The 23,932-nt window shown below is 51.4% G+C and overlaps 1 protein-coding gene across 3 annotated transcripts; it reads left to right on the forward strand.

Moving 5' to 3' along the window:
* The first annotated feature begins 7,367 nt into the window (after nucleotides 1-7,367).
* PTMA (prothymosin alpha) lies at nucleotides 7,368-20,340 on the forward strand. 3 transcript variants are annotated; one of them, XR_013543241.1, is made up of 6 exons: nucleotides 7,368-7,728; nucleotides 13,115-13,186; nucleotides 14,261-14,351; nucleotides 14,777-14,935; nucleotides 17,849-17,922; nucleotides 19,342-19,666. XR_013543241.1 is itself a non-coding variant. In XM_072996324.2 (5 exons), the coding sequence occupies exons 1-5, from the start codon at nucleotides 7,684-7,686 to the stop codon at nucleotides 19,387-19,389; spliced, it is 330 nt and encodes a 109-aa protein (XP_072852425.1). In that variant the 5' UTR covers nucleotides 7,542-7,683; the 3' UTR covers nucleotides 19,390-20,340. The 3 variants fall into 3 exon arrangements, 2 of the variants coding, with proteins under 2 accessions (XP_072852425.1, XP_072852426.1); XM_072996324.2 differs by lacking the exon at nucleotides 14,777-14,935 and having other exon boundaries at nucleotides 7,542-7,728; nucleotides 19,342-20,340; XM_072996325.2 differs by lacking the exon at nucleotides 14,777-14,935 and having other exon boundaries at nucleotides 7,542-7,728; nucleotides 14,264-14,351; nucleotides 19,342-20,340.
* The last annotated feature ends 3,592 nt before the right edge of the window (nucleotides 20,341-23,932 follow it).

A 23,932-nucleotide genomic window follows, 5' to 3' on the forward strand; every position in this document is an offset into this window, starting at 1 on the left:
GTTCCCTGCATTTCTCCTGCAACTGTCGGAGGGAGAATACCATGTCAGTGGTGGATCTATTAGCTCGAAATCCACACTGTGATTCTGGATAGACTCTGTCTGCAAGCATCTGGAGCCTCTTCAGCACCACACGGGCAAGCAGCTTCCCTACAACGCTAAGAAGAGAGATGCCACGGTAGTTATTGCAGTCGCCCCTGTCTCCTTTGTTCTTGTACAATGTGATGATGTTTGCATCCTTCATGTCCTGTGGTACTCCACCTTCCCTCCAGCAGAGGCAAAAGATTTCATACAGTTCGGTGGTGATGATCTTCTTACCGCATTTCAGCACTTCAACAGGGATGTTGTCCCTTCCAGGTGCCTTGCCGGGGGCGACGGAATCCAAGGCCGCAGTTATTTCTGCTAGGGTTGGTTCACTGTCCAGCTCTTCCAAGACGGGCAGACACTCAATGTTATTTAATGCTTCTTCGGTTACTACATTCTCTCTGGAATATGCAACCTGTATCATGGATACATAAATGTTCCCCTTGACATTTAGTCCAATCGTGTCCGACCCTAGGGCATGGTGCTCATCCCCATTTCCAAGCCTTAGAGCCAGCGTTTGTCCAAAGACAGTTTCCGTGGTCATGTGGCCAGGGCGACTAGACACGGAATGCCATTACCTTCCCACTATGGTGGTATCTACTTATCTACTCGCATTTTTGCATGCTTTCGAACTGCTAGGTTGGCAGGAGCTGGAACAAGCGACGGGGGGGGGGGCTCACTCTGTCACAGGGATTCGATCTTACGACTGCTGGTCTTCTGACCTTGCAGCACAGAGGCTTCTGCAGTTTAACCCGCAGTGCCACCACATCCACGTGTTGTGGATAAGCAATTATTAGGATAGAATCTGGAGAGAAAGAGACAGAGAGTATGGTTTCCTTTAGGAAAAGATGTCAGATGATCAATGGGCACAGAATGTAGGACATAATATTGAACTGGACCAATGGGAACAAATTGGGAAAACAAATATAAAATTAACTAAATCTGTTGTATTTAAAGAGAATATATCCAAAATGTTCTACAGATGGTACACAACCCCCACAACTCTGGCTAAAATAAGCACTCAGATTTCAAATATATGTTGGAAATGTAAACAGGAAGAAGGAACATTTTATCACATGTGGTGGATGTGCAAAGATACCCAAAGATACGGGAGTAAAGTGAATCAGATGCTACAGGAGATATTAGAAACTCCAATACCGATGGTACCAGAACTATTCCTATTAAATATCTTGCCAGATATACTAGACTCTGAAAAATCATATCTAACTGTTCATATTATAACAGCAGCAAGAATATTTTTTGCAAAACACTGGAAGCAACCTAGAACACCACAAATAGATGAAGTGATATATAAAATACTTGAAACAGCAGAAATGGACATACTGTCAGATTGGCTAGATGCAAAAAAGAAAAAAGGCCATCGGAAAATTTGATCGCAATTATATACAGTACATGGTTACAAGGTAGATGGAATAGTGGACTGATACATAGTTATCTGTATGGCTGCAGAAGAGACAGAATAAATAATGGATAAAGACTATCAGCTACATAATCAATAATTCGAATAACAATATATCTGTCTGAACTTGATTTTTCCCTCTTGTGCACTGTCTATATTACTTTATGATATGTGGAACTATTTCTAGAAGAGAATGTATAGAATTACAGTGGTGCCTCGCTTAACGAGCGCACCGCAGAACGACAAAATTGCATAGCGATTAGGTTTTAGCGATCGCAAATGCGATCGCATACCGCTGGACCCTATGGGCAAAAATCGCTTTGCGAAGATCGGTAAGCATTTCGCTTACCGATCTTCGCAAAGCGATGCTGTGGATCAGCTGTTCAGCGGCTCCAAAATGGCCGCTGGAAGCCCCGAAATGGCCGCGCGCAGCGTTTTCGCGCCCTCCCCTCGCTTACCGAGGGCGCGAAAATGGCTGCCGCAATGGAGCAACCTCGCTGAACGGTGAGTTTTGCAGCCTATTGGAACGTATTGAACTAAGTTTAATGCGTTCCAACGGGCTTTTACGTTCCGTACAGCGATGTTTCGCCATAGCGAAGGTTAATCCGGAACGGATTAACCTCGCTATGCGAGGCACCACTGTACTATGAAAAATATTGATTTGTAATGGGCCCGTTCAAATCCACACACTCCAAGGATACCCTTATCCCAGCTGCCCCTTACCTTACCCTACCATTATAAGAGAAAAATAAAATAAAAAATAGAAATAAAAAATAAAAAAAGGAAAAGATGTCAGATAATGGTGCATTTTATCTCCCTATCTGTTTAATCTGTATGCATAATATATTATACAGAAAGCTGAACTAGACTTAGATGAAGGAGGATTGAACATTCAAGGAAGAAACATCAATAATTTGAGATATGCAGGTAACACCATAGTCCTGGCAGAAAGCAGCAACAACTTGAAATGGCTTCTAATGAAAATTAAAGAAGAAAGTGCCCAAGCAGGACTCCAGTTGAACATTAAAATGACAAAAAATCATGGCTACAGAAAAATGGACCTTTGCTGTCATGTCAAAATGGGCTTATGCCAACTGTAATGAGACATTCAAAGTAGGTGAGCTATTTAAGGAGTGGTTTTACCAGTTCCATACCCTCAATCAGTTTCCATGGATGAGCGGGGATTCAAACCCTGTTCTCCAGAATCCTAGTCTGTCTCTCTATTCACACTACACTACACTAGGTATGCACACAAGGTTAATGTTGACCATGAAGAAACTAAAATTGTTAAGAAGTTTGTATGTAATAATAATCATACTATACTGTCAGATCAGTTCTGGCTTACGTTGGCCCATTGCAGGACTTTCCTGGCGGAGAATACTCTGAAGTGCTTTACTCTTCGTTTTCTCTAGGGGGCATCTCGGGACTGTGCAGCTTGCCCAAGGCCACCCAGGCTGGCTCTTTCTTCCAGGAGGCACAGCTGGGTATCAAATTCCCAACTTCTGGCTTCGCAGCCAGATACCTGAACCACTGAGCTATCTAGCCAAGCTTTTGCATACCTGGATTCACTCATCCACCCAAAGAGTTCAGCCAAGAAATCAGAAGAGGACTGAGACTTGGAAGGGCAGCCATGAAGACATTATAAAAGATCATCCGGACGAAGGCCAAGATCATCCACACCCTTGTATACTTGATCATTATATATGGGTGTGAAGGTTGGCCAGTAAAGAAAGCTGGCAGGGGAAAAAAAAACAGCTTGTTGGAAATGTGGTGCTGAACAAGTGGGTCCTAGACCAAATCAAGCCCTGAACTTTCTCTGGAGGCCAAAATGATGAAACGGAGGCTGTCCTCCTTTGGGCACCTCATGAGAAGCCAGGATTCTCTGGAAAAGACCATCAGGCTGAAAAAGGTGGACGGCAGCAGGAGAAGAGGAAGACCCAATACGAGATGCATTGACTTGATCATGGAAACCACAGCCTTGAGTTTACAAGAGCTGAGCATTTTGGGAGACCCCCCCCCAATAAGCGGACTTGGGGGCAGGCAACAATAACACAGGGTGCCCTTAACAGCCACTCCATCTCCGTGGCTCAGAAAAACACCACCACCATGGCTTGTGAGAATTGCTGCATGAAGCTGCAAATAATAGCACAGGATAAAAGCCCTTTGGAAAGGTGGCAATGCGACCCACTGACAAACAGCATCCAGTGGTTTTTAAAAGTTCAAGATTGGAAAAGAAGGAAGCACCCCGGTCCCAGAAAATACAGGAACTGAAACACGTTTGCATGAACAGGAGAAGGACAGATGCAGAAATACTGTAAATAAAATATTATTTTATTTGTGGTTATTTAAGGCTTTAAACGCTCCATCCCTTGGTCAAACGGAGCGGGGCAGAACAGGGCCAGCGCATGTTCGCACACGTTTGTAATGTTGGCATCCTGATCATCCTCCAAAAAGTTCTAGACCGTGTGCAGGGGCCTCTTAATTTTTCATCTTCACAACAACCCTGCGAGGTAGTGGTTTACACCTGTCCAGGAACCAGAAGTGGACAAAATGCCTGTAAAGTGTGTAATTTTTAGAGGCAAATCCTCCCCCCCCCTTTTCCATGAAATGGGTAGATTTTATGCTTTTAGCATCATGTTTCCCTCGCTGGAAATATTCGCTCCCTTAAAACTTTGGACGGCTACGGATTCACACGAACTCCTGTACAGCCTTTCGGGTTGAAATGAATGACATCGACGGCTCGCCCCGCCATTGCCTTAAATTCAGGGCGTTATTTCCTTTTTTTTTTCCTGGTGTCTTCAAAGCCACCTTGCAGAAAGCTCGCCTTCAGGGAGGCTGGGGGGAAAAAAGCGCTCCAAAGACTGCGCAGTCTGTGGCTGCCCGCAAGTTTTGAACCCAGGTTTGCTCAATGCAAACGCACGCCGGATCACCGGATCCGTTCGCATGCGGATTCCGAGGCGTAAGACGCTGCAAGTGTACGGTGGGCGGCGGGAATTCAGAATAAAATGTAAGAAAATATATGTATGCAAAAGGAAGAGAATGGCAAATACTGTATATAAGCCGGCTTTGGAGTGTGTACATATTTGCAAATGGAATATATATATATATATATATTTGCAAATGGAAGAGAACAAAACTGGGAGGGAGATTCCGTAAAACATATGTAGTTTTTTTTTTAATTGCAGAATAAACCTAGAGGGAAGCGGGGGGGGGGAGAAGAAAAGTCCAAATCGCGTTCAGGATCCAGAAACTCCCCCTTTGCAAACAACTGGTGGGCAATGAAGGCTAAGGCAAAGCAACCCTCTTGCAAGCGGCCGCCCAAGTCCTTAAAAAAAAATAGACCAGAATCTTCCCTTCCCTTTTATTTCGGAGCAAGGAGGCGAGGTCTCAAGTCCATTCCACCGATTTCGGGTCCCGGTTTTCCTAAGCGCCTTAATCACGATAGGCACAAGCCTCGTCCAATAAAGCGCCGCAAAGCGTCAACCTTGTGTTCGCTCGCCTCCTCTGGCCAATGATCGTCGTCGGGCTTCCATATCCCGCCTTCCGTGCCGAAAATCGGCCCGGGCCCGGCGGCCATGTTGAGTGTGGCAAAAAGGCCCCCACGCGTCGGAGGACGCCCTTCGCCCCTTCTGGAGCCTCGCTCCGAATCCGAAGCGCCGGGGATGGATGTTTAAGGGTACGGAGAAACGGAGTGGGTTGGTTCTGGTCGGTTTGGGGGCCCGGGTGCGTGGGGAAACCGAGCCATGTCCTCGTCCAAGGTCTCAGGCGCCATCTTGAGTGTGGCAGAGCCCGCTCGCCTCGCCTGCCCTTGTCGCTTCTGTCGGCTATTCCCGGCACGGACCGGGGGGGGGCAATAAGCACGGTCCCTTTTTGCCCCCCCCGATACCCGCGGGGATGGGATTGCGGGGGGGGGCAGACTCCCATTTACTGCCCCTGCCCTCCAATGCAAAGTGCGGGGCATGTTGGAAACAGTTCAAGATTGCAAACAGGGGGGGGGGGTATTTGTTGATTCCTTAAAACCAAAGTCAAGTTTAAAATCTGGGTGTTTTGCTTTTTTTACAGGAAAGCTCGTGTTTTTCCTTTGCCTTAAGCCTTTTTGCAAACGGGGGGAATTGCTTTCATCGAAGTCGCTTGGATATATGCACATGGGGGGGGAAAGAGGTCCTGGGGAGGGGCGCACCGATTGCAATGAAAATAGGAAATAAATAGAATATTCGCGTCGCTTGCAAAAAAAAAAAATCAAAACAACCGGGCTTGGCGATTTCCCTAAGGGATCTTCTTTCGGGGCGCGGGAGTCCAGGGGGGCTCGGGTGGGCAACCCCGTGCATCGACGGCCACGCACTTTGCTCTCTTAAGTGCAATCGCAGGATATTTTTTTGGGGGGGGGGGAGAATAAAGGACGAGTTGGCGAGAAACCCTGCTCGAATTTCCCGGTTTTCTTGCGCTGAAAATGGGAGAGGGAAACCGAAGCTCTCCTTTTTTTTTCCAGCTCGCGAGCCCGCCCCCTCGGTTCGTCTTTCTTTTCCCGCTCCCTCGGTTTTTTTTTTTTTTTGAGGTTCCCGCAAAAGGATGCGTGTACAAGCGAGACACGTGTCGCTGGGAGCAAAAAAAAAAGGGGGCGACAGGGTGGCGGGAGGAGGGAAGAAGGGCAGCGGGGTTGGCTGGCATCCAACCGCCCGCCCGTCAAACCCCGACAAGGGAAAAGGGGCCGTTCCCACGTGCGCTTCAAGGCGTCTTCGCGTTTCCTTCGTGGGAAAGCACCCCAATGTGGGCGGCGGGGCGGGTTTACGCGGGAATCGGGGTGCGTGGGAAGAGAAAGAGAGAGAGAGGCGCGCAAATGCCTCCCCGCTCACTTTGTTCGCCGCCCCCGTTTCCTCGTGTCTGCGGGGCGGGCGCCCCGTTTTGCGACGCGGGGACTGCGCGCGTCCCCCCCCCCCTCGGCGGCTTTTGCACCTTTCCCAAGGTGGGGGGGGAGCGATCCGCGAAGTCGTTGCGGGACGGCCTCCCTTAAAAGCAGGTTCGGGCAGGTTGAGCCGGAGAGCCAGGAAGGGGGGGGGGGAGAGGAAAGAAGGGAGTTAGGAACCGTTTCGGCTCAAGCGGCGTGCACACGGGTTGGAGGCGCCTGCTTTGCAACTCCCGAGTCGCTCTCGAGGGCTCAGAAACACGTCGGAACTCGGTCTTTTTCCTCTCGTCTCTCTCTTCTCCCCCCCCCCCCCCGTCCTCGCTCGATGCCTTTCGGCTGGGCTCCGAGTCTTTTTGCCCAAGTGCCGCCTTTTTTACGAGCCCTCCTCCAATATCCACACAAACACACACGCAGCCACACAAACATTCACGCTCATGCGCTTTTGCACGGTGCAAAAACCCCCCTCCTCCTCTAAGGAAGAAGAAGAGGCGGCTCTCGAGGGCGCAGGGGGAGCCCCCCCTTGTTTTAAAAAAAAATTTTTTTGCTCCCCGCGCGCGCCCGCTTTTGCAGCGCTTGCCCGCGCGGAGGAGAAAGAGAGCGCGCCCCGAGCGCGCTCCCGTGCCTGTCTAGTTTGCAAAAAAAAAAAAAGGAAAGAAAAAAAAAGAAACACCCCCCCTCCCCTCCCCTTCCTAACCCTTTCTTTATTTATTTCTTGCACGGCGAAGGCCAGGCACCAACTCCTCGCCCGGGTGATGAGAGAGAGCCCGGCTGGGAGGGAGGGAGGGAGGGAGCGCAGCCCCCGTGCCGCCGCCGCCGCTGGAAGGAGCCTTGCCCATTGTTTGCGCCCGGGCCAATCGGCGCGCCCGCTTTTGCCCGGGCCGCCCAATCGGAGGCGAGCAGGGGGAGGGCGCGCGCCGCCCCCCTCGGTCTATATGAGCGGCCGCGGCGCCGCGTGAGCCCCCCACTGGCTCGGTGCAAAGCCATCTTTGCATTGTTCTCTCGCTCTCGCTCGCTGCCTCTCTTGCTGTGACTTTTTCCTCGGCGCGGCGCGGCAAGGGCGCTTGGGGGGCTCCGGTGCTCCTTTATTTTTTTTCCCTCTCCCATCATCTTCTTTTCCTCTTTCGATTGTTGGGTGGGCTCGATTCTCCTGCCGGCCGGCCCCCTCGCGCTCGCTCCTTGCTCCCGGCGGATCTGGACCGTGCTTCCCGGGGGGGAGAAAAGGACCACCCGAGTTCTCGAGCGTCCCAGCTCCGCGCTCTCGCCTGCCCGCCCGCCCGCCATGTCGGACACCGCCGTCGACACCAGCTCCGAGATCTCCACCAAGGTACGTCGCCTCCCCTTCCCCGGGCAGCTTCTGTGTGTGTCCGTGCGCGTGTCTCTCTGTGTGTGTATACACATGCGGGACTCCGCTTCCGAGCCAACAGCGTGCGTGTCTCCGGCTTTCCTCCTTCCTTTGTTCGCGGCGCGTCCGGCTTTTGCCGAGCATTCCCGGGCTTTTTCGGCGTCCTCCTTGCCCCCCGACGTGTGTTTTTCCCCCCAACCCCGAGGGGGCGGACAAATTGGAGGGGGGGGAAGAGGCAACACAGTGACTTCCCCCCTCCCTGGCCACCCTCTTTTTTCTTTGCCGTCGGTTTTCCGACGTCGGCGGCGTCACCCCCGGGCACGATGAGGGGGACTCGTCTATGCAAGGCGGGATGCGCGGGTTTGACAGGCGCCTGAAGCTTCCGAGGGCTGCTTGCCGGTCGACTCGCTTCTGGCTCCCCAGATCCCGGAGGGGAGGAGAAGGGCAAGGAGGCAGTCCTGCCGGGAAGGACCGGCGTCCAGGCGGGCGCCGTCGAGGTTGCGCCTCCTTGGCCGGCTGCCCCCGGGCGCCCGAAGGGGAGAAGAGCCGGGCGGCGGTGTGCTTGGGCTCCTTCCTTCTCCCGCCCCGGGTTCCTTTGTGAGCTCTTCCGACGTGCTTAAGTGCCAGCGGAGAGCCTGCCTCCCTCCCTCCCTCCCGCTCGCTCCCCCCCTCCCGAAGTTCTTTAATTTGTTTTTTCCTAATTGCGCGGAAATAACTTTACGACCCCCGGGTGGCGGTGATCAGATCTCGGAAGCGGTGGAGGGAGGGAGGGGGGAGGAGGAGATAAAAAAGGGGGGCGGCGGGAGGGGGTCTGCAAGGAGCTCGTGGGGGGGAAGGCGAGACTTCCCTTTGATGGGGAGCGGTCGAATCCGGAACAAACGTCGACGGCCGTCCCCGTGGGGTTTCTTTGTTTCAATGGGTGAGGGGGGGCTGGGAAGGGAGCGCGCGGCGAGCTGCCTCCTGCGCCCCCCCCCCCACTTCTTGCTCCCGGGAGAGTTTCCCCATCTTGACGACCTGCTTTTTACCCCCCCCAATCGCTCGCCCGGCCGCCGTGCTCTTCGCGGGAGGCGAGTCAAGAAAGACCCTTCCTCTTCCCCCCCCCCGGGACGGCTTTCGTGGAGCTTTTAATTCGTATTAAAAGTCCTTCGGATCCCCGAGGACTGGGTGTTTTTGCAGGGGGGGGAACAAAACTCCCCGCCTTCCGCCGACCCCCCCCCCCCCCCGAAGTCGAACTCGCGGACCAGGGTGACCCCTTTTCGCCCCCTCTTTTTTTCTCCGTCTCCCCCAAAGAGGAACCTCGAAGGGGGGGGAGGCGCTTGGCCTCGGAGGAGGGAAGCGGGGCTCCTCGGGGGAACCCACGCGTCCGGGTGGGCGGGTTGAGGAGGCGAACCGGGAAACTTGCTGGTTTTCCCCCGCCCGGATCGCGGCTGCCCGTAGGAAGGACCCCCCCCCCCTTCGCCGCCGCTCGTCCTTTGATCGCGGCTACAATGTAACCCTCGCCGGAGACATTGTGGCAAAGCGGGCGGCTGGCGCACCGGCGTCTCGGAGGGGGCCCCGCGGGTCCGATGGCGGCGTCGGGGGGGGGCAAGGAGAAGCTCTCCCCCCCCCGGCAGTCATAGGCGGCACGGCAAAGTGTCCCCCCGCCCCCTCCCCATCCGGGGGTGTTTTCCGCCCGGGCCGTTCTTCGGGGGGGCGCCGGCGGGGGATGGCCTTTCTCTCCCCCCCCCCCCGAGCCTCGAAGGGCGCCCGGCCAGACCGAGGTGCGCCAAGGTCACGCCGCTGGCCTCCCCGGCGGATCGAGGGGCAGGGAAAGCGGCCGAGGAGCCCCCACCCACCCACCCACTCTCTCTCCCGGGGAAGGGACGGCGGCGGCGGAAGAGGTTGAGACCCCGGGCCTCCCCGTGGGAAGGGAAGGGAAGGGAAGGCTGCCTTCTGCCCTCGCCGGGGAAGCGACCCGGCTGCAACCGCGGGGATTGGAGGGGCGGGCGCTGCGGGGGACCCCCTCCTTGGCGAGGCGCGCGGGGAAGGGGGGGTCACGGATGGGGCAGGTTGCAACCCGTGGGGTCAAGAGGTGGAGGCGAGCGTTTAGGTTCTGGAAATTTGCAAATATGGGGACACCTCCCCCCAAAGGCGGGGTTTTTTTTGGAGCAGGTTGGGGGGAGAACCTGGTCTCGCCATCCACACGCAGCCCTCCCCCCCCCGTCGTGTTTATATGTGAGCCCTCTCGCGTTGATTCATGCACGCGTGCCCACCCCCGTCTGGAAGAGCCGGCCGGTGCGTGTGTGTGTGTGCACACGCGCGTGCATTAATTTATTTGCACCTCTAGGACCCCCCCCGGGGGGGGACCCCCTCCCTTGCAGGGCGGGCTTTGACCTGTTTTCTCCCTTCTGCGGCACCAGGGCATTAAAATGCCCCGAGGGTAGAAAGCGGCAGATTGATCGCCCAGCCCAGCCGGGCGGGCGGCGGCTCCCTCTCTCCCTCCCTCCCTCTCCAGCGCCGCCCCCGCCTGCCTGCCCGCCTGCCGCCGCGGTAAACAGCCGCGAAGCCGGAGCGTCTTCCCCCCCCCCACGTGCCGCGCGCTGGGCTCCAGCCTGGCCTGCGCGCGGTCTCCCCGCCCGCCGGCCCGCCCGCGCGGGGCCTCTTGGGAATCGTAGTTTCGCCCACAGTCCCGCTTCCCGTTGAGGGGGAGGGCCGAGGACTACACCTACCGTCGTGCCTTGGGACTTCAGGGCCCGCGGGCCAATCGGAGGGGCGCCAGCCGTGGCGCGCGGGTTTGAAACGGTGCAGGGCGCGTGGGGGGAAAGAGGGGGAGGAGACTGGCCAGGGTGAGCGTTTGGCTGTGGCGCCCCCTGTCGGTGGGAGGCTGTATTGGGGAAAAAAAGGGAAAGGTGTCTTGATGAGGACATTTTCAAATGTGTGGATAATGAAAGGGTATTTGCAGGGTGTGTGTGTGTGTGTGTGTCTCAGGTTGTGCTGCAGCTGGGAAAGCCTCCAATTAGGGAGAGATTTTTTTTTTCCATTAGCTCAGTTGCAAATGCAGTGCAGTTTGTTAAAGGCGAAGAAACGCGCTGTGGCCTTAAATGGACCATTTTAACCCCCAACTTTTGAGTGAGCAGCTGGGATTCTTGTAAACTCCTGTTGCTTACATTTACTCTGCCGAGTGCTTTTTTATTTTATTTTATTTTATTTATTTGCATTGGAACTGACTACACAACCATTAATTCTCTCGAGCAGAGCCTATGAACGCTCCAGACTTTTTTTTTTGGCTGATACACTGTATGTTAGAACAGACATACCGTACACTTGTGGGTTTTTCTCTCATGTAGTTTTTGAGGGTGTTTACCATTCTGTGTCTGATTTTAGGCAAACATTAGGCCCCTAATTATGAAGGCTCCTTCATCAAGGTCTTTTAAAGAGTTAGGGTTTCTGGTTAAAACTTGGTTTACCCAGTCTGATCTTGAGGGGTTGTGGTGGATGGATGGGTTCTTGGGGAGGTGGGGGAAAAAACCCCTGGGTTCTCATCTGTTTGTTTATTTATTTATTTATTGGACTTATATACCGCCCCATAGTGCTACAAGCACTCTCTGGGCGGTTTACAATTTTTAAAATTATACAGGCTACACATTGCCCCCCCCCCCCCCCCCAGCAAGCTGGGTACTCATTTTACCGACCTCGGAAGGATGGAAGGCTGACTCAACCTTGAGCCGGCTACCTGGGATTTGAACCCCAGGTCGTGAGCACAGTTTTAGCTGCAGTACAGCGTTTTAACCACTGCGCCACGAGGCGCACCTTTATTATAAAGGGAAATGGGGAGAGATGTTTAAACAAAATCGGCATTTCTGTTGGTAAAACACTGAGCTGTTTTGTTGTTGTTGTTGATACCTGTTTTTCCGGTTGTGTTACCTGGAAGTCAAAAATTGAGGGTACACAGAGAGATTGAAAAAGAGGGGGGATGTTCTGGTCCGCAGAGCTGGCAATGATACTAGCATTTAAAAAAAAAAGCAACAACAACCCAAAATGAGATGTTTTGATGGGCTGAAGTTTAGTTAGAGCAACAGGGTATATTGACCGTGCTGGCGAGAGGCACCGAGGAGGTGTTTTCTGGACCGCGTTATGTCGTCAGAGGTTTTGCTAATCCATTCCCGGTTTACCCAGAAGCCTTTGCTGCCTTGAGAGGCTTATAACCGGCTCGCTCTTGTGCCGGACCTACGACAACGACGCTGGCCGAATAATCTGGATGCTCGCTTAATCCAAAGTAAGAAGAGCATGCTGGGGAGAGGGGAACATCCCTCTTGATGTTGGGGCTGCAACACAACAGGGCTGTGGCTGTTGCCTTTTTCATGCCAAGCTCGGCGGGGAATGAAAGGGACTACATGGCGGCTGGTCAGAGGGTGGCTTGAAACACAAGCCCAGGGTTTGCCCTGCTGCGGCTGTTAAGAGGCTGTTGTGCTAGGAGGCGGCCGGTCTTTGGCCACGGAAAGCTTAGAAGAAGGGGTCCCGGTCACCAAGGAGGCTCACGGAGGTCAGCTCTTTATGTTAATTATGTGTAGCCTGCATAATTAACTTGTAAACCGCCCAGAGAGTGCTTGAAGCACTATGGGGCGGTATATAAGCAGAACACTTTGCTTTTTTTTTTCTTTGCTCTGTAGAACCGTGGTTGGCTTTGAGCTGGAGGTTTGCTGAGTTATTTCTTTTTTTCCACGGACAGGCCAAAGGGACGAATGTCTGGCTAAGCTCAAAATGGGTGCGTGCCTTTTGTGGCTTTTTTTAAAGCGTCTGGTCAGTGGATATGTGTTTTAAGTCAGCCGAGGCCTCCGCTCGACCCTTTCACCAAAGAGGGAAACATGAAGAGGGAAACGGCATCGTATCTGGTGTGTGTCGAGAGTGGTTGGAGATCTTCTGTGCCCCAGACGGAAGTCCTGCCGTCTAGTAAATACATTGAAAACTTGGTCCCCTGTGAGAAGGGAGCCGGAGCGCAGAGGGAAAAGTATTGCAGGCTGGCTTTTCCACTGCAGAAGATCCGGAGGGGTTCCAAAGTATGTTTGTTCCAAAGCCAGATGTTCTAAACAACATAATTCTTCGCTGGTTGGAGAGGGAGGTGCGGAAATGCTTACGCCAGCTAGTTCATCTTCAGCGTTCGGGCTGTTCCGTTCCGCACGTGGGCGGGAAAGGGAGAAGTTTATTCCTACAGTTTTCTCGAACTTCTGCCGCCGCGGCTGTAAATGTTCTCGGGTTAGTGGTTTTTTTCCACCCGCTTTTCCTGAGCAGGGTAGGGAAAGGTTCCCAGCTTCCCAAGAGAAACGACGCGCTCTCTCTTGGAGGCTGGGATCCTGGTGACTCACTCTGGTTTATTTTTGTCCCTTTTAAGGACTTGAAAGAGAAGAAGGAAGTTGTTGAAGAGACAGAAAACGGCAGAGATGCGCCCGCCAACGGCAACGCTGTAGGTATCTCTCCGGAAATAATGCCCTTAACTGCTGAATTGACATGCAACTGGTTTGTGGATGTTGTATTCCTCTCTTAAGCTCTCCCCTCCCAGTTGTGTTGAACTGCGTTTCCCCTCAATCCCCTGTTAGCATGGAGATTGTAGTCTAGCCAATTTGGAGCTGCTTGGAGTTTGGATTCGGTAGAGCCACCAACATATAAACAGATGAGATTAAGTGCACCAGAACTATCTATGTTGGTGGCTCTTTCATGTATTACATGCATGAGAAAGTGTAATGTTTGTGTTTTGTTTTTCCTGTCTGTCTGTCCTACATTGAAAGTCCTCTTGGCACAGAAAATAGGATGGTGAATGAAAATCTGGTGGAAGGGAAATGGGGGGGGGAGGTTTCCTTTTTTATTATTTATTTTATTTTATTTTGTTTTGTTTATGAGCAGACTAGACAACAACCCGGTCTGCTGGTTTCTTCCGCCATGCAAAAAACGGCAGAAGTCCCTATTACTATACATTGCTTAGTCTCTGGCTCCCTCAAGTGGCCAGTTCTGGTAAATACAGCATGGAATACATAGAAATCCATATTTCTGGAATTTTTTAATTTATTATTTTCAAGCAGCAGATGTTAATCAGTGGATCGTGATCCCAAGGAGAGTGGGGGGGGGGTCTTACTCGACAGACACTCTCTGCAACTTTTTGAGCCAGCAACCATAACTGGATGGCTTGGCGGGTCATGCAAATGCCAGTAGTTGAAAAACAGTAACTATAAGTTTATAGACATAAGATTCCTGGTAAATAATTTACTGGAATTAACACTGCCTTTGAGGTATTCTTTTGCAGTTTTTATTTAGTCATTCACCAAGCCTGTAGTGCGGGTCTTGGACGTTCCCACAGGCCTGTAACTCAGGCGGTGGGGAACACACAACTTCAAAATCAGTGGTGTATTCCGTCACACTAGGTTCCTTCCCCCCCCCCCCCCAAAAAAAAAAGTATTAAGAAGTGGTTCCTCTCCGTGAGCCTGTGTCTCCCGAGAGGTGTTCACGGGACAGTGTTTTTAAGTGTGTTTTCATTTCCAACAAGGAGAACGAGGAAAACGGCGAGCAGGAAGCGGAGAACGAGGTAGACGAAGAAGAGGAAGAAGTTGGCGACGAGGAGGAGGACGAGGAAGAAGGTGACCTTCGATGGCGCCGTCCTCGTTGCGTTTTTTAAAGACCGTTGTGACGTCCTCTGCAACCCCGCTCGGCTCCCCTCTTTGCCCGGCCTCCCTCTCGCGGGTCCATTCCGAGTTGAGCAAGACACACGGGGTGGGGTGGGGTGGGGTTTCAAGCAAGTGATCCCTGGCTCTTTGCTTTGGATGGGGTGGTTTTCCTTTGGGGAAACCGGATCCAAGAGCTTGGGGTTGCAGCTGGATTTGACCTGGTTGGGAAGTCGCCTTCCACCGTCGGAAACAGCTGGGGAGAGAAAGGATAGACGGTATAATTTTCCGGCCGCCACCACAGCCCATGCTCACCACCCGGTTGTCTGGGTATGGAATGCAGTGTCTGTTTAAGTGCGGGCAAAGCCGTTCAGCCCTTGATTACTGCCATTCCTTTTCAGGACTTTTGGGCATCTTGACAGTTGGTGCAGGCACACGAACCTTATTCTGTTCTGGTGCCGAGGAGTCGGGGACAAACCCTTGGGCCTCTTTTTACCCGCCCCATTGCGGTTAAATATGAAGGAAGCCGCTTGGCGCATGAGTGTGTAGGTGAAAACCAGGTATCTATACATTTTTTTCATGTGGCATTTAAACTGTTCTGCAGGGCAGCTAGTGTAGCATTTTCATCGAACGCTCCATAATACCGTGACCAGGAAACACATAGGGCAGGATGGAGCATCCGCCATGTTGTGGGCTGTCCCTGCATACAGAGACCGCTGCGTCAGGTTCCTTAGAAACCCACCCATTTGGAGATGCCCGGGGGGGCCGGTGTGCTCTTAAAAGAGTCTCACCTTTGGGCTGTGATTCCTGATTCCCTTGAATACAGTACCAAGAAAACAGTTGCTAATATTCTCCCGCCAGGATCTTTTCATCATCTTCCACCGCTTTATCTTTCTTTTCTTGGCATGCGCTTCCTTGATTGTGCCACTGTTAGGTTTCTGCGAAGCAGGGCGGAATTGCTCTGTTCCTCCACCTTTTCAGGTGTTTTCTCTGCTTGCCTTTTCTTTCTCCTCCATAAAATCCACCTGGAATTAGCCTCGCCTTCCTTTTCTCAAAATCACCCTCTGTCTTCTACCCGTGATGATGTCTCCGGAGACATCTGGCGGGTGGTCCTCGCCTTCAGAAGGGGGGAGCACAAAGATCTGTCCCAACAGCCGTATGCCAGCTCCTTTCTAGGGGGAAACCGGTGCCAGCCGTGGTAAAACAGGGAAGGCTGGGGGGAACCAAAGACTTTCCAGTGGCATTCAGGGCTGTTTTGCATAACGCCGTGTTTGGTACCAGGGACAGGGAGTGTTGCCGAGAAACCATGGTGATGGAGGAGGGGGGGAGAGCACATCTCTTGGGAAACCATGGCGATGAGAGGTGATGTCAGCATCACGCTGGGATGTGGCAGGAACATTCTGGCGATTGGGGAAAGCAGCCTGGAAAGGAAGCGGGAGTAAAGACGCTGCTGTCCAGCCGCTGGGAGGCTTTAGAGATTATTATTTTCCCTCCCTGGTGCTTTCATCAGCATCACAAAGGTGAGCGTTTTGCAGAACTGACCCACGCGCTCACATGGGCACGCATCTTCCGGCTTTGTAAGGGGTTTCTTTTGGGGAAAAAAAGACACGGGTTTCTCTTGGTAGTCTCGTGGGAAAATATGTCAAGCGGGCAGAAACGTCCGCCTCTTCTTGCAAACAAGGGTTAAGGTCCCCTTCATTGACTCTTGATGGACTTCCAAGAGCTAAAAAGTGTGTCTGCCGCACCGTGGTTTCTCTCAGCCCTCCTTGAATCTCTCCTCCCTCCTGTTAAGATGGTGTGCAGGATAAAACCCAGAGGGGGAAACAGAAGTGGAGAGCCACCTGGCAGAAGTAATCCAGTCCAGGAGGGACGTTTGGGGGGGAGGTGTGTGTTAGGTGCAGGTGACCCTAATCTTTCTACTTCCCCTCCCTTTTTGCACTCCACACTACTTGTGGCAACAGTTAAACCAGATTACTGACCTAAACGTGGAGAGTTCAAGCGGGCTTGGCCACTTAAACCAAAAGAGCTTAAGCAGCAACACCGCCACCTGCTTCTGGCCCCGGTGGTATTTCTTAAAGGGCTTTGGAGAGTCTCCGTACGGCCGGGCTGAGCCGCTCCTGATCGCCTGGCCCTGCTCACCTCTTATCTAGGTCAGCTCCTGCGCAGGCCCCGTTCTTTTCTCTGCGCCTTCCTTGGTTGTAAAGGACAGGGCGCGTTGGCAGAATCGATGCTTCCCAACGCAGGATAATTAGGAAGCGTTCTGAGTTAGAACTAATGAATCAGAACTGGCTCCCTCTTGCCTCATTAAAGATGGGCTTAACGGTGACGAATGGGCACAGAAGTAATCTGAGGTTGGCAGAGGAGCGGGCAGCCAGCGGGTACCCAGGCGACCCGCCACGTCCTCGCCACGTCTTGTGCGCCTTGTGGATTCTGCCGTCCCAGAAAGCGCTTGTCCCAACGATCCTCGCATCTTACGCTTCATCTGGCTCCCTAAGTTCGTTCGTAAGAGTTTCTGGGTCTCTGTATAGCTGTGCTCATGGGGGAGGGCAGATGGGCCTGAAGAGTTGTAGTCTTTCCAAAATCGTGCCCCGCGCGGCCCCCCAATGCCCTTGGTACACATGGAATTCCACATGATGGGTTTTGTACCTTTTATTCATCCCACACCTAGAGATAACTGAAGCCGCGTTGGCTCGAAGAAAGGCTTAGCTCAAAGGCTTCCTAGCCCAGCTCTTGCCTAGCTTGTTAAAATAAATAAAGCCAGATGCCGTGTCCCTTAGTGCGCCCCCGTTCTGGACTGTTCAGAGGGGCGTGCGTTCCCTTTCAAAGTGAGCCAAGCCCAGCAGGAGCCTCTCCAGACATGCAGCCCCTTATGCGTATTGATGGTATACGCCGGAGTTAGGGGGAAGGAGCAGTCCGTGGTTAGGGATGCTGTTGTGAAGAGGGAAACCAAGGGAGCGAGAGCTAAGCATCCTTTCTGTGCCTCCGGGAGCCTTTTGGACCGACAAGAAGGCATTTGCATGATCAGAATTTTGGGAGGCAATAAACCAAAACCCAGTTTCCGGGGGGGGGGGGGGCTTTAGGTGTCCAGAAGGGGCTTTCTCTCTGTGTGTGCTGGGTATTGTTTGCCCACAGACGAGTGCTCCCTTTCCTCCAGTACGTGTCTGGGTCATGTTTCTCCCTTCTGTAGTTCGTTCCCCCAACCAACAGTCCAGCGAGGTAGGCCAGGCCAAGAAAGTGCTTGACCCGGGGGGGGGGTTCCACTGTTCTTGATTCCTCGCGTCCTCATTGCCTCACCCCTGCAGGAGGGTCCCGTTTCCCCCCCCCCCCAGCCATTGTGGGCAACGGGCTTGATCCAACACCTGGATCATCGTCCTGTTCATTCAGGCCCAAGATGGTGGTGTTCACGGTAGGGGTCCTTTATGAATTGTTCTGGGTTTATTTTTTCTTCCTGATTCGGGTCTTCTCCTTTGCAGGCGAAGAAGAGGATGGCGATGAAGACGAGGAACCGGAGGGCCCCACAGGCAAGCGGGCAGCCGAGGACGATGAGGTAAGCCGGGCGCCCAGTCTCCAAATCAAGGTCCCCCTTCCCATTGCTTCTTGGGAATGTTGGATGTTGCATAGAGAGAGGGGGGGCGACCATAGGCATCCCCCGTCCTATTTATATCTTGTGCTTCCTTGTTTCAAGACCTGTTTGAAGAGCCATCCGTTTTAAGAAGGGGGTGACTCACTCTGACATTACACAAAGGGGGGGGATGCCGAAGGTGGAAAGCGAAATGCATTTTCCTATAAGTGTACGAGTGAAAACAGATCTTCGTGGTTTTAAGAGTGGAAAAATCAAGCCTGTTTGTAGGTTTCCTGCCTGCTGTTCTGCTGCTGCAGCGGCCGGGCTTCCTTGAAAAGATAGCACAATAAAAATGGGTTATTAGGGTTGATGGTTCCCTTTGCAATGCTTGGCTGCAGAGGATGGCCGTTCGATGCAATGAGAATGCTTGGGGGGGGGGGACCCTGTCCTTGGCTATAGGGGGGGAGGTTGTGCATAGTTTCTCTAAGGAGGGTGGGATGAGGAATCGGATGGTTCCTGGGTTGCAACCTCAAATCAGCTCTCAGAATGTCTCGTAAGAGAAATCCCTCATTAAGTCTCTCTTTTTTTTTTTTGCTATTGAGGGTTTAATTAGGACAGGATGAGCCCGTAAGGTCTTTCCCACCAAGGCAGGGCTCCTGCCAAAGTTCCAGAAGAAAAACTGGTCAGGACAAAAGAACACGACATTTCCCATTGTTCCCAGTGGCTCTGTTAGCTTGCTGGGCTGGAAGTTGTACTCGCAAGGGCTAAATTCTCCGTTGATGGTCTCAACTTCAGTTGGAACCGTCAGATCTGTGCGATGGGAACAAAGATTGTTCTAACACACCCTGTTCCATTCAGTGGATCCCCCATAAAACGAGGATTTTGGGGGTTTCACTAGAGCTGCCTGCTTCCCTCAGCAAGGAAGTCTTCAAAGTTCAGTACTTGCTTGGATGCCTCTCTTGAGCGCACAAAGTATTGGTTTTTCAGTCAAATTTTTTTATACAAATGGGATGGTTTCCAAGCCACCACCCCCAGCAGATGCCGGAAAATGCAGATTATAGCGAATGCTCTTATCATTGTGAAAACATACCATGGTCTCTTGACTCCCTCTAGTGAGCAGTTTTATTGACTTCATGATTAGCAATAATACTGTATATTTCTGTGTTAAAATATTTTCAGACTGTAGATAAGTGAATCAGCAGATACTGAACCCGTGGATACAGGGGTCCTTATGATTCACAGTGAGCAAAGATGTAAGACTGAGAGGAGCTCGCACGGGGCTAAGTTTAGGGGATGTCAGGCCTCTGTTTGTGGGAATTTCCTTGTCTACGAGAGGCTGGTGTCTTCCGCAAACTCTTTATTTATTGGCCAACATTTGTTTGCTTTTTTCTTTTCCTTCTGCAGGATGACGACGTTGATCCCAAAAAGCAGAAAACCGAGGAAGACGATTAGGGGAAAGCAGAGCAATTTAAATAATTAAAAAACACACACACACCTTTTTTTTAAGCATAAAAGAGGAAAACAAAAAATTTTTAAAGTCCAGCGTGACCAACTTCACCTTTGAAATCTTCCTGTTGCAAAATAGGTCCGCCCGCGCGCCCCCCCTCCTGCCCACCGTCCCCCCTTCTTATTGTGGTCACTTTCTCAAGTAGAGCGGTGGGGGGAGAGCCCTTTAAAGCCGGGGTGCTGCTGATGTTTGTCCAACTTAGAACGAAATAAAAAAAATAAATATCCCACCTCCCCTCCCTCTTGCCAGTGGCCACATTTAGGGTTGAGGGCAAGGGGGAAGATGACACAGTTTCCCCCCCCCTCCCCTTTCCTTCCCTCTCAGAAAAGCTTCAAGGCCCAGCTTGCTTTCTTAAAAGTAACTTTAAAGGAGAATTTGTTTGTATTTTTTATTTACATTTTATATTTTTGTACATAATGGGACGAGGTCGGTCATTTTTAAACGCGATCTCTTGATTGACCAAAAGGGGAGGGGGGGCTTTGAAGTGCAGGTGTTTTTTTTCTTTCCTCTGTTCCTACAAAACAAAACAAAAACAGACACAATTTTTCTTGACTTGTGGTGTGACCATGTCCAAGCCCATTATCTCAAAAGGAGAAGAAAAAAATGACCTTGTAAAAAAAAAAATTCAAAAATGCAAAAAAAGTCCAATCTTTATTCTGAGCATTCCAGTAACTCTTTTGTGTATGTACTTTAGCTGTACCATAAAGTAGTTGGTTTGTATGAAAATGGCAAGGCCAAAGATAAAAGGGTTTTTCTTTCTTTTTTTTCCCTTTTTTTTCTTTTTTGGTCTATGAAGTTGCTGTTAATTTTTCTTCTTTTTCTTTTCTTTTGTTTTGGCCTGTTTGATGTATGTGTGAAAACAACATTGTCCAACAATAAACCGGAATTTTATTTTGCGGAGTTGTTCTAACGAAGCTGGTTGCACAATTGCTGAGTAGGGCTTCCCCTTCACACACACACACCTTGTTTTCTGCATAATTCCCGTTTATTTTTCCCAGTTGTGTGTGTGTGTTTTTTTTTTTGTTTGTTTGTTTTTGGCATACAGATGGTGACAGAGTAACCCAGGTGAGTAGAGAGAAGAAAGGAACCTTGCGCGGAAAGGGCTGGTTTCTAGTATTAAGAGGTCAGGTGTTGAGGTAAAAGCTTGCCTGAAAAGAAAGGTCTTTTAACTGCTTGCGGAAGGAGAGACAAGAGGTTAGCCAAGCTAGCCTCCAGTGGGAGGGAGTTCCAGAGTCTGGGAGCAGCCACCGAGAACAAGCCCTCTCCCCTAGTCCTCACCCAAATGCACCATTTAAGGTCGTGGGACCTAGAGAAATGCCTCTCCAGATGATCTTAACGCCCAGGCAGACCCATAGAGAGGTGGTCCGTGAGATAATTTGGGCCCAAGCTGGTCTAGCCTGGTATGAAACCCAGTCCAATTATCGTGGCAATTGTAGTAGGTGCGAAGTCTTAAAAGTCTGGAATCGCAGAGAGACCATGGGCCATAGAGTCCAACCCCCTGCCATGCGGGAACATCCATCAAAGCACTCCTGACCGAGGTCCATCCAGCCTCTGCTTTAAAAACCTCCAAAGGAGACCACCACACTCTGAGGCAGCCTGTTCCACAGCCAGACAGCTCCGACTGTCAGGAAGTTCTTCCTGAGATTCAGGCGGAATCTCTTATCCAGTACAGTGGTGCCTCGCAAGACGAGCGCTTCGTTTTACAACGAAATCACATAATGAAGATTTTGCGATTGCAAAATGTTTCCTATGGGTTTTTTCCGCTTTGCAATTATCGGTTCCCTGCTTCACTAACCGATTATCGCAAAACGAAGATTTTTGCACAGCTGATCAGTGGTTTCAAAATGGCCGCCGGGTAAAAAAATGGCTGCCTGCTATTTTCTGGGATGGATTCCTCGCTGCACGGGCATCAGAAATGGCCGCGCTATGGAGATTCTTCGCTGAACTGTGAGTTTCAAGCCCATAGGAACACATTAATCGGGTTTTAATGCGTTTCTATGGGCTTTTTAAAATCGCTTTACGATTTTTCGTTCTACAGCGATTTCACTGGAACGAATTAACATCGTAATGCAAGGCACCACTGTAGTTTGAAACCATTGCTCCGTGTCCTAGTCTCTGGAGCCCTGGAGAACAAACCTGTCCCTCCCTCGACATGACATCCTTTCAGATATTTAAACATGGCGATCCTGTCCCCTCTTGACCATCTTTTTGTAAGGCTAAACATTTCCTGCTCTCTAAGCTGCTCCTCGTAGGACGTGGCTTCCAGACTTTTGACCATTTTGGCTGACCTCTGGAAGACATTACAGGTTGTCAACCTTGAATGGAGGTGCCCAGAACTGTAGGAAGGAGACCGAGAAGGGGAGAAGGGGAAAAACCAGGTCGGTCACGACTGGAGTGAAGTGCAAGATGATGTGATTGCATCTCGAAAGCTTGCGGAGGAAACCTTCGAATTCGGAACAGGTCGCTCTACACCAAACTGATAACAGCGGCCGCCCAGAAATAACTTGGTGACAGCGAAAGCGATGTGTTTTTTTGTCCTCGAGGTTGCAGTTTCTTTATCCCCTCTTCCCCGGTTAAGAGAAATTGCACACGGGTCTTTTCCTTTGACCGTACATATTTGGCAACTTTGCTTTAGAGATCTCGCTAGCAGAGAAGTCTCTAGTAACACAAAACAACTGTCTTGAACAATCGATGGTGACAAGAATGTGGAGATCTAGCAGGGAAAACTGGTAATGGAAGTTTTCCCCTCTAGTCCAGCTGAGTGGAACCTTGCAAGCTGTACTTTTCTGTAATAAGACGATGCCTCTCCCATTAGCTTCAAGTAGGAGCCTGCAGTTCTGTTACCAAGTAGCCCAGTGGGTTTGGGTATCTGGTTATGGAGCCAGCGGTTGGGGGTTTGATTTCTCGTCGTGCCCCAAGGGAGCAGAACTGGTCTTGAGTGGAAAGTTGTACAGTCCCAGGATGCCCCCCCCCCACAACCTCGAAATAAGGGAAGGGGAAATGACTTCAAAGTATTCCCTACCTCGAAAACACAGAGAAGGGTTGCTGTCAATTGGGATTAGCTAGAAAGTAGGTTGAAGATGGAGCACTGGATTTCTGCACCCCTCTGGTTTCCTCTCCCCTTTTTAAACATGCACAGCCCACTGCTTACTCCCCTGGATGAACACATTTCCTGCTGATGCTATTCCTTTTAGACTTGGGTTCAATTAAGCGTCAGTGAACACAGGACCCAGGAAGGCCATTTCTCACGGGAGATGCTGGGATTGCAGCACTGACGCTGAGGGGAATCTGGTTTTCAACCTCTGGGGAGAGTTTCCATCTCGGGACATCAATGCATCAACACCAGAAGCTTCAGAATGTGGATCCGAATCAAGGCAGGGGGTGGGTTCCATGCGAAAGAGTTAAAGGCGGCACCCCTTTCGCCAGCCATAAATTCCTCGGATGCTGGGACTCCAGCCTTCCAGCTGCTCAACCACGCAATCAGGAGGGAGGGCTTGTGTGTTTCTGCAGCCGACCGGTTGCGCATCCTCAGAGCCTGGAAGTTACATGCATTGTGTCCTTCAGCCGGGTGCATTTTTCTCAAAGCAAAGCTCCTTAGGTGTAAAGTCGGACGTGCTGCAATTCTTGGTTCAGGACCTTTCGGATTTGTCCGTAGGGTGTCTGAAGCAACTTGACCACATAAGGCCCAGAAAAATCCCTTTCGGATGCTCCAGCATCTGGTCCATGGAACTGAGTGCAGTCATGAGAGTGGCTGTAGGCTATCAGGAACTCCAGCAGAGCCCCCCCCCCCCCCGGTCTGGCGTGGCTCCTGCACCAAAGGGCCAAGAAAAGGGGGTCCTGATGTCACTGGGCTGCCACTGACCCGAAAGCTGGCACAGCCGGAGATGCTCGAAGAAGCCTTTCGAGGAATCCGTCGGTGGCAGGGCAGCTTTGGGGAACATTCCCACTCCTGGCGCACTGACCTTTCTGCAGCCTTCACTCGCTGCTGTCGCCTCATGCATCTTTCATGTGCCATGCTGGGTTACTCGGGCAGGAGGGAGCAGCTGCTTCTAAAAGCAGGTTTCCTCTGGGATAAAAAAGCCTCTTCATTTCTTGGCTGGAAGCCGCTTACTGGAAGAAGGGGGGGGAACACCTCCCAGAGTTTGGGAAAAGTCACTATTTTTGGACTGGGACATGCACATTATTTTTCCTTGGGGAAACAGCCTACATGGAGCCCTGAGAATTGACCTTTTTTTGTGTTGCAGGAAGGAAATTTGCTTGAGATTGATTTCAATATAAGAGACAGCTGCAATCCAGGATTGTGCAGTGGGGTGTGTGTTTGAATTGGAGCCCTCTTGTTTCTCCCAGGCTGTGTTAGGTAAAAAAAAAATTACAGGTTGGGATGGGCGATAGGCTCATGGGACACACACATCTGCATAAAGTGTATATAATTTAGATTTCTGTAAGCAATATATTCGCGAAGGCTTTTGTAAGCAAATTTGGCAGGAT

This window comes from Pogona vitticeps, chromosome 3 (genome assembly GCF_051106095.1).
Source record: "Pogona vitticeps strain Pit_001003342236 chromosome 3, PviZW2.1, whole genome shotgun sequence".
Taxonomy (NCBI): Eukaryota; Metazoa; Chordata; class Lepidosauria; order Squamata; family Agamidae; genus Pogona; species Pogona vitticeps.

Excerpts from the sequence above, each read along its gene's own strand:
- PTMA (XM_072996324.2), top strand. The coding sequence starts at position 7,684 with ATGTCGGACACCGCCGTCGACACCAGCTCCGAGATCTCCACCAAG. Across the intron at positions 13,187-14,260 it reads CGCCCGCCAACGGCAACGCT|GAGAACGAGGAAAACGGCGA; the intron begins GTAGGTATCTCT and ends ATTTCCAACAAG. Across the intron at positions 17,923-19,341 it reads GGGCAGCCGAGGACGATGAG|GATGACGACGTTGATCCCAA; the intron begins GTAAGCCGGGCG and ends TTCCTTCTGCAG.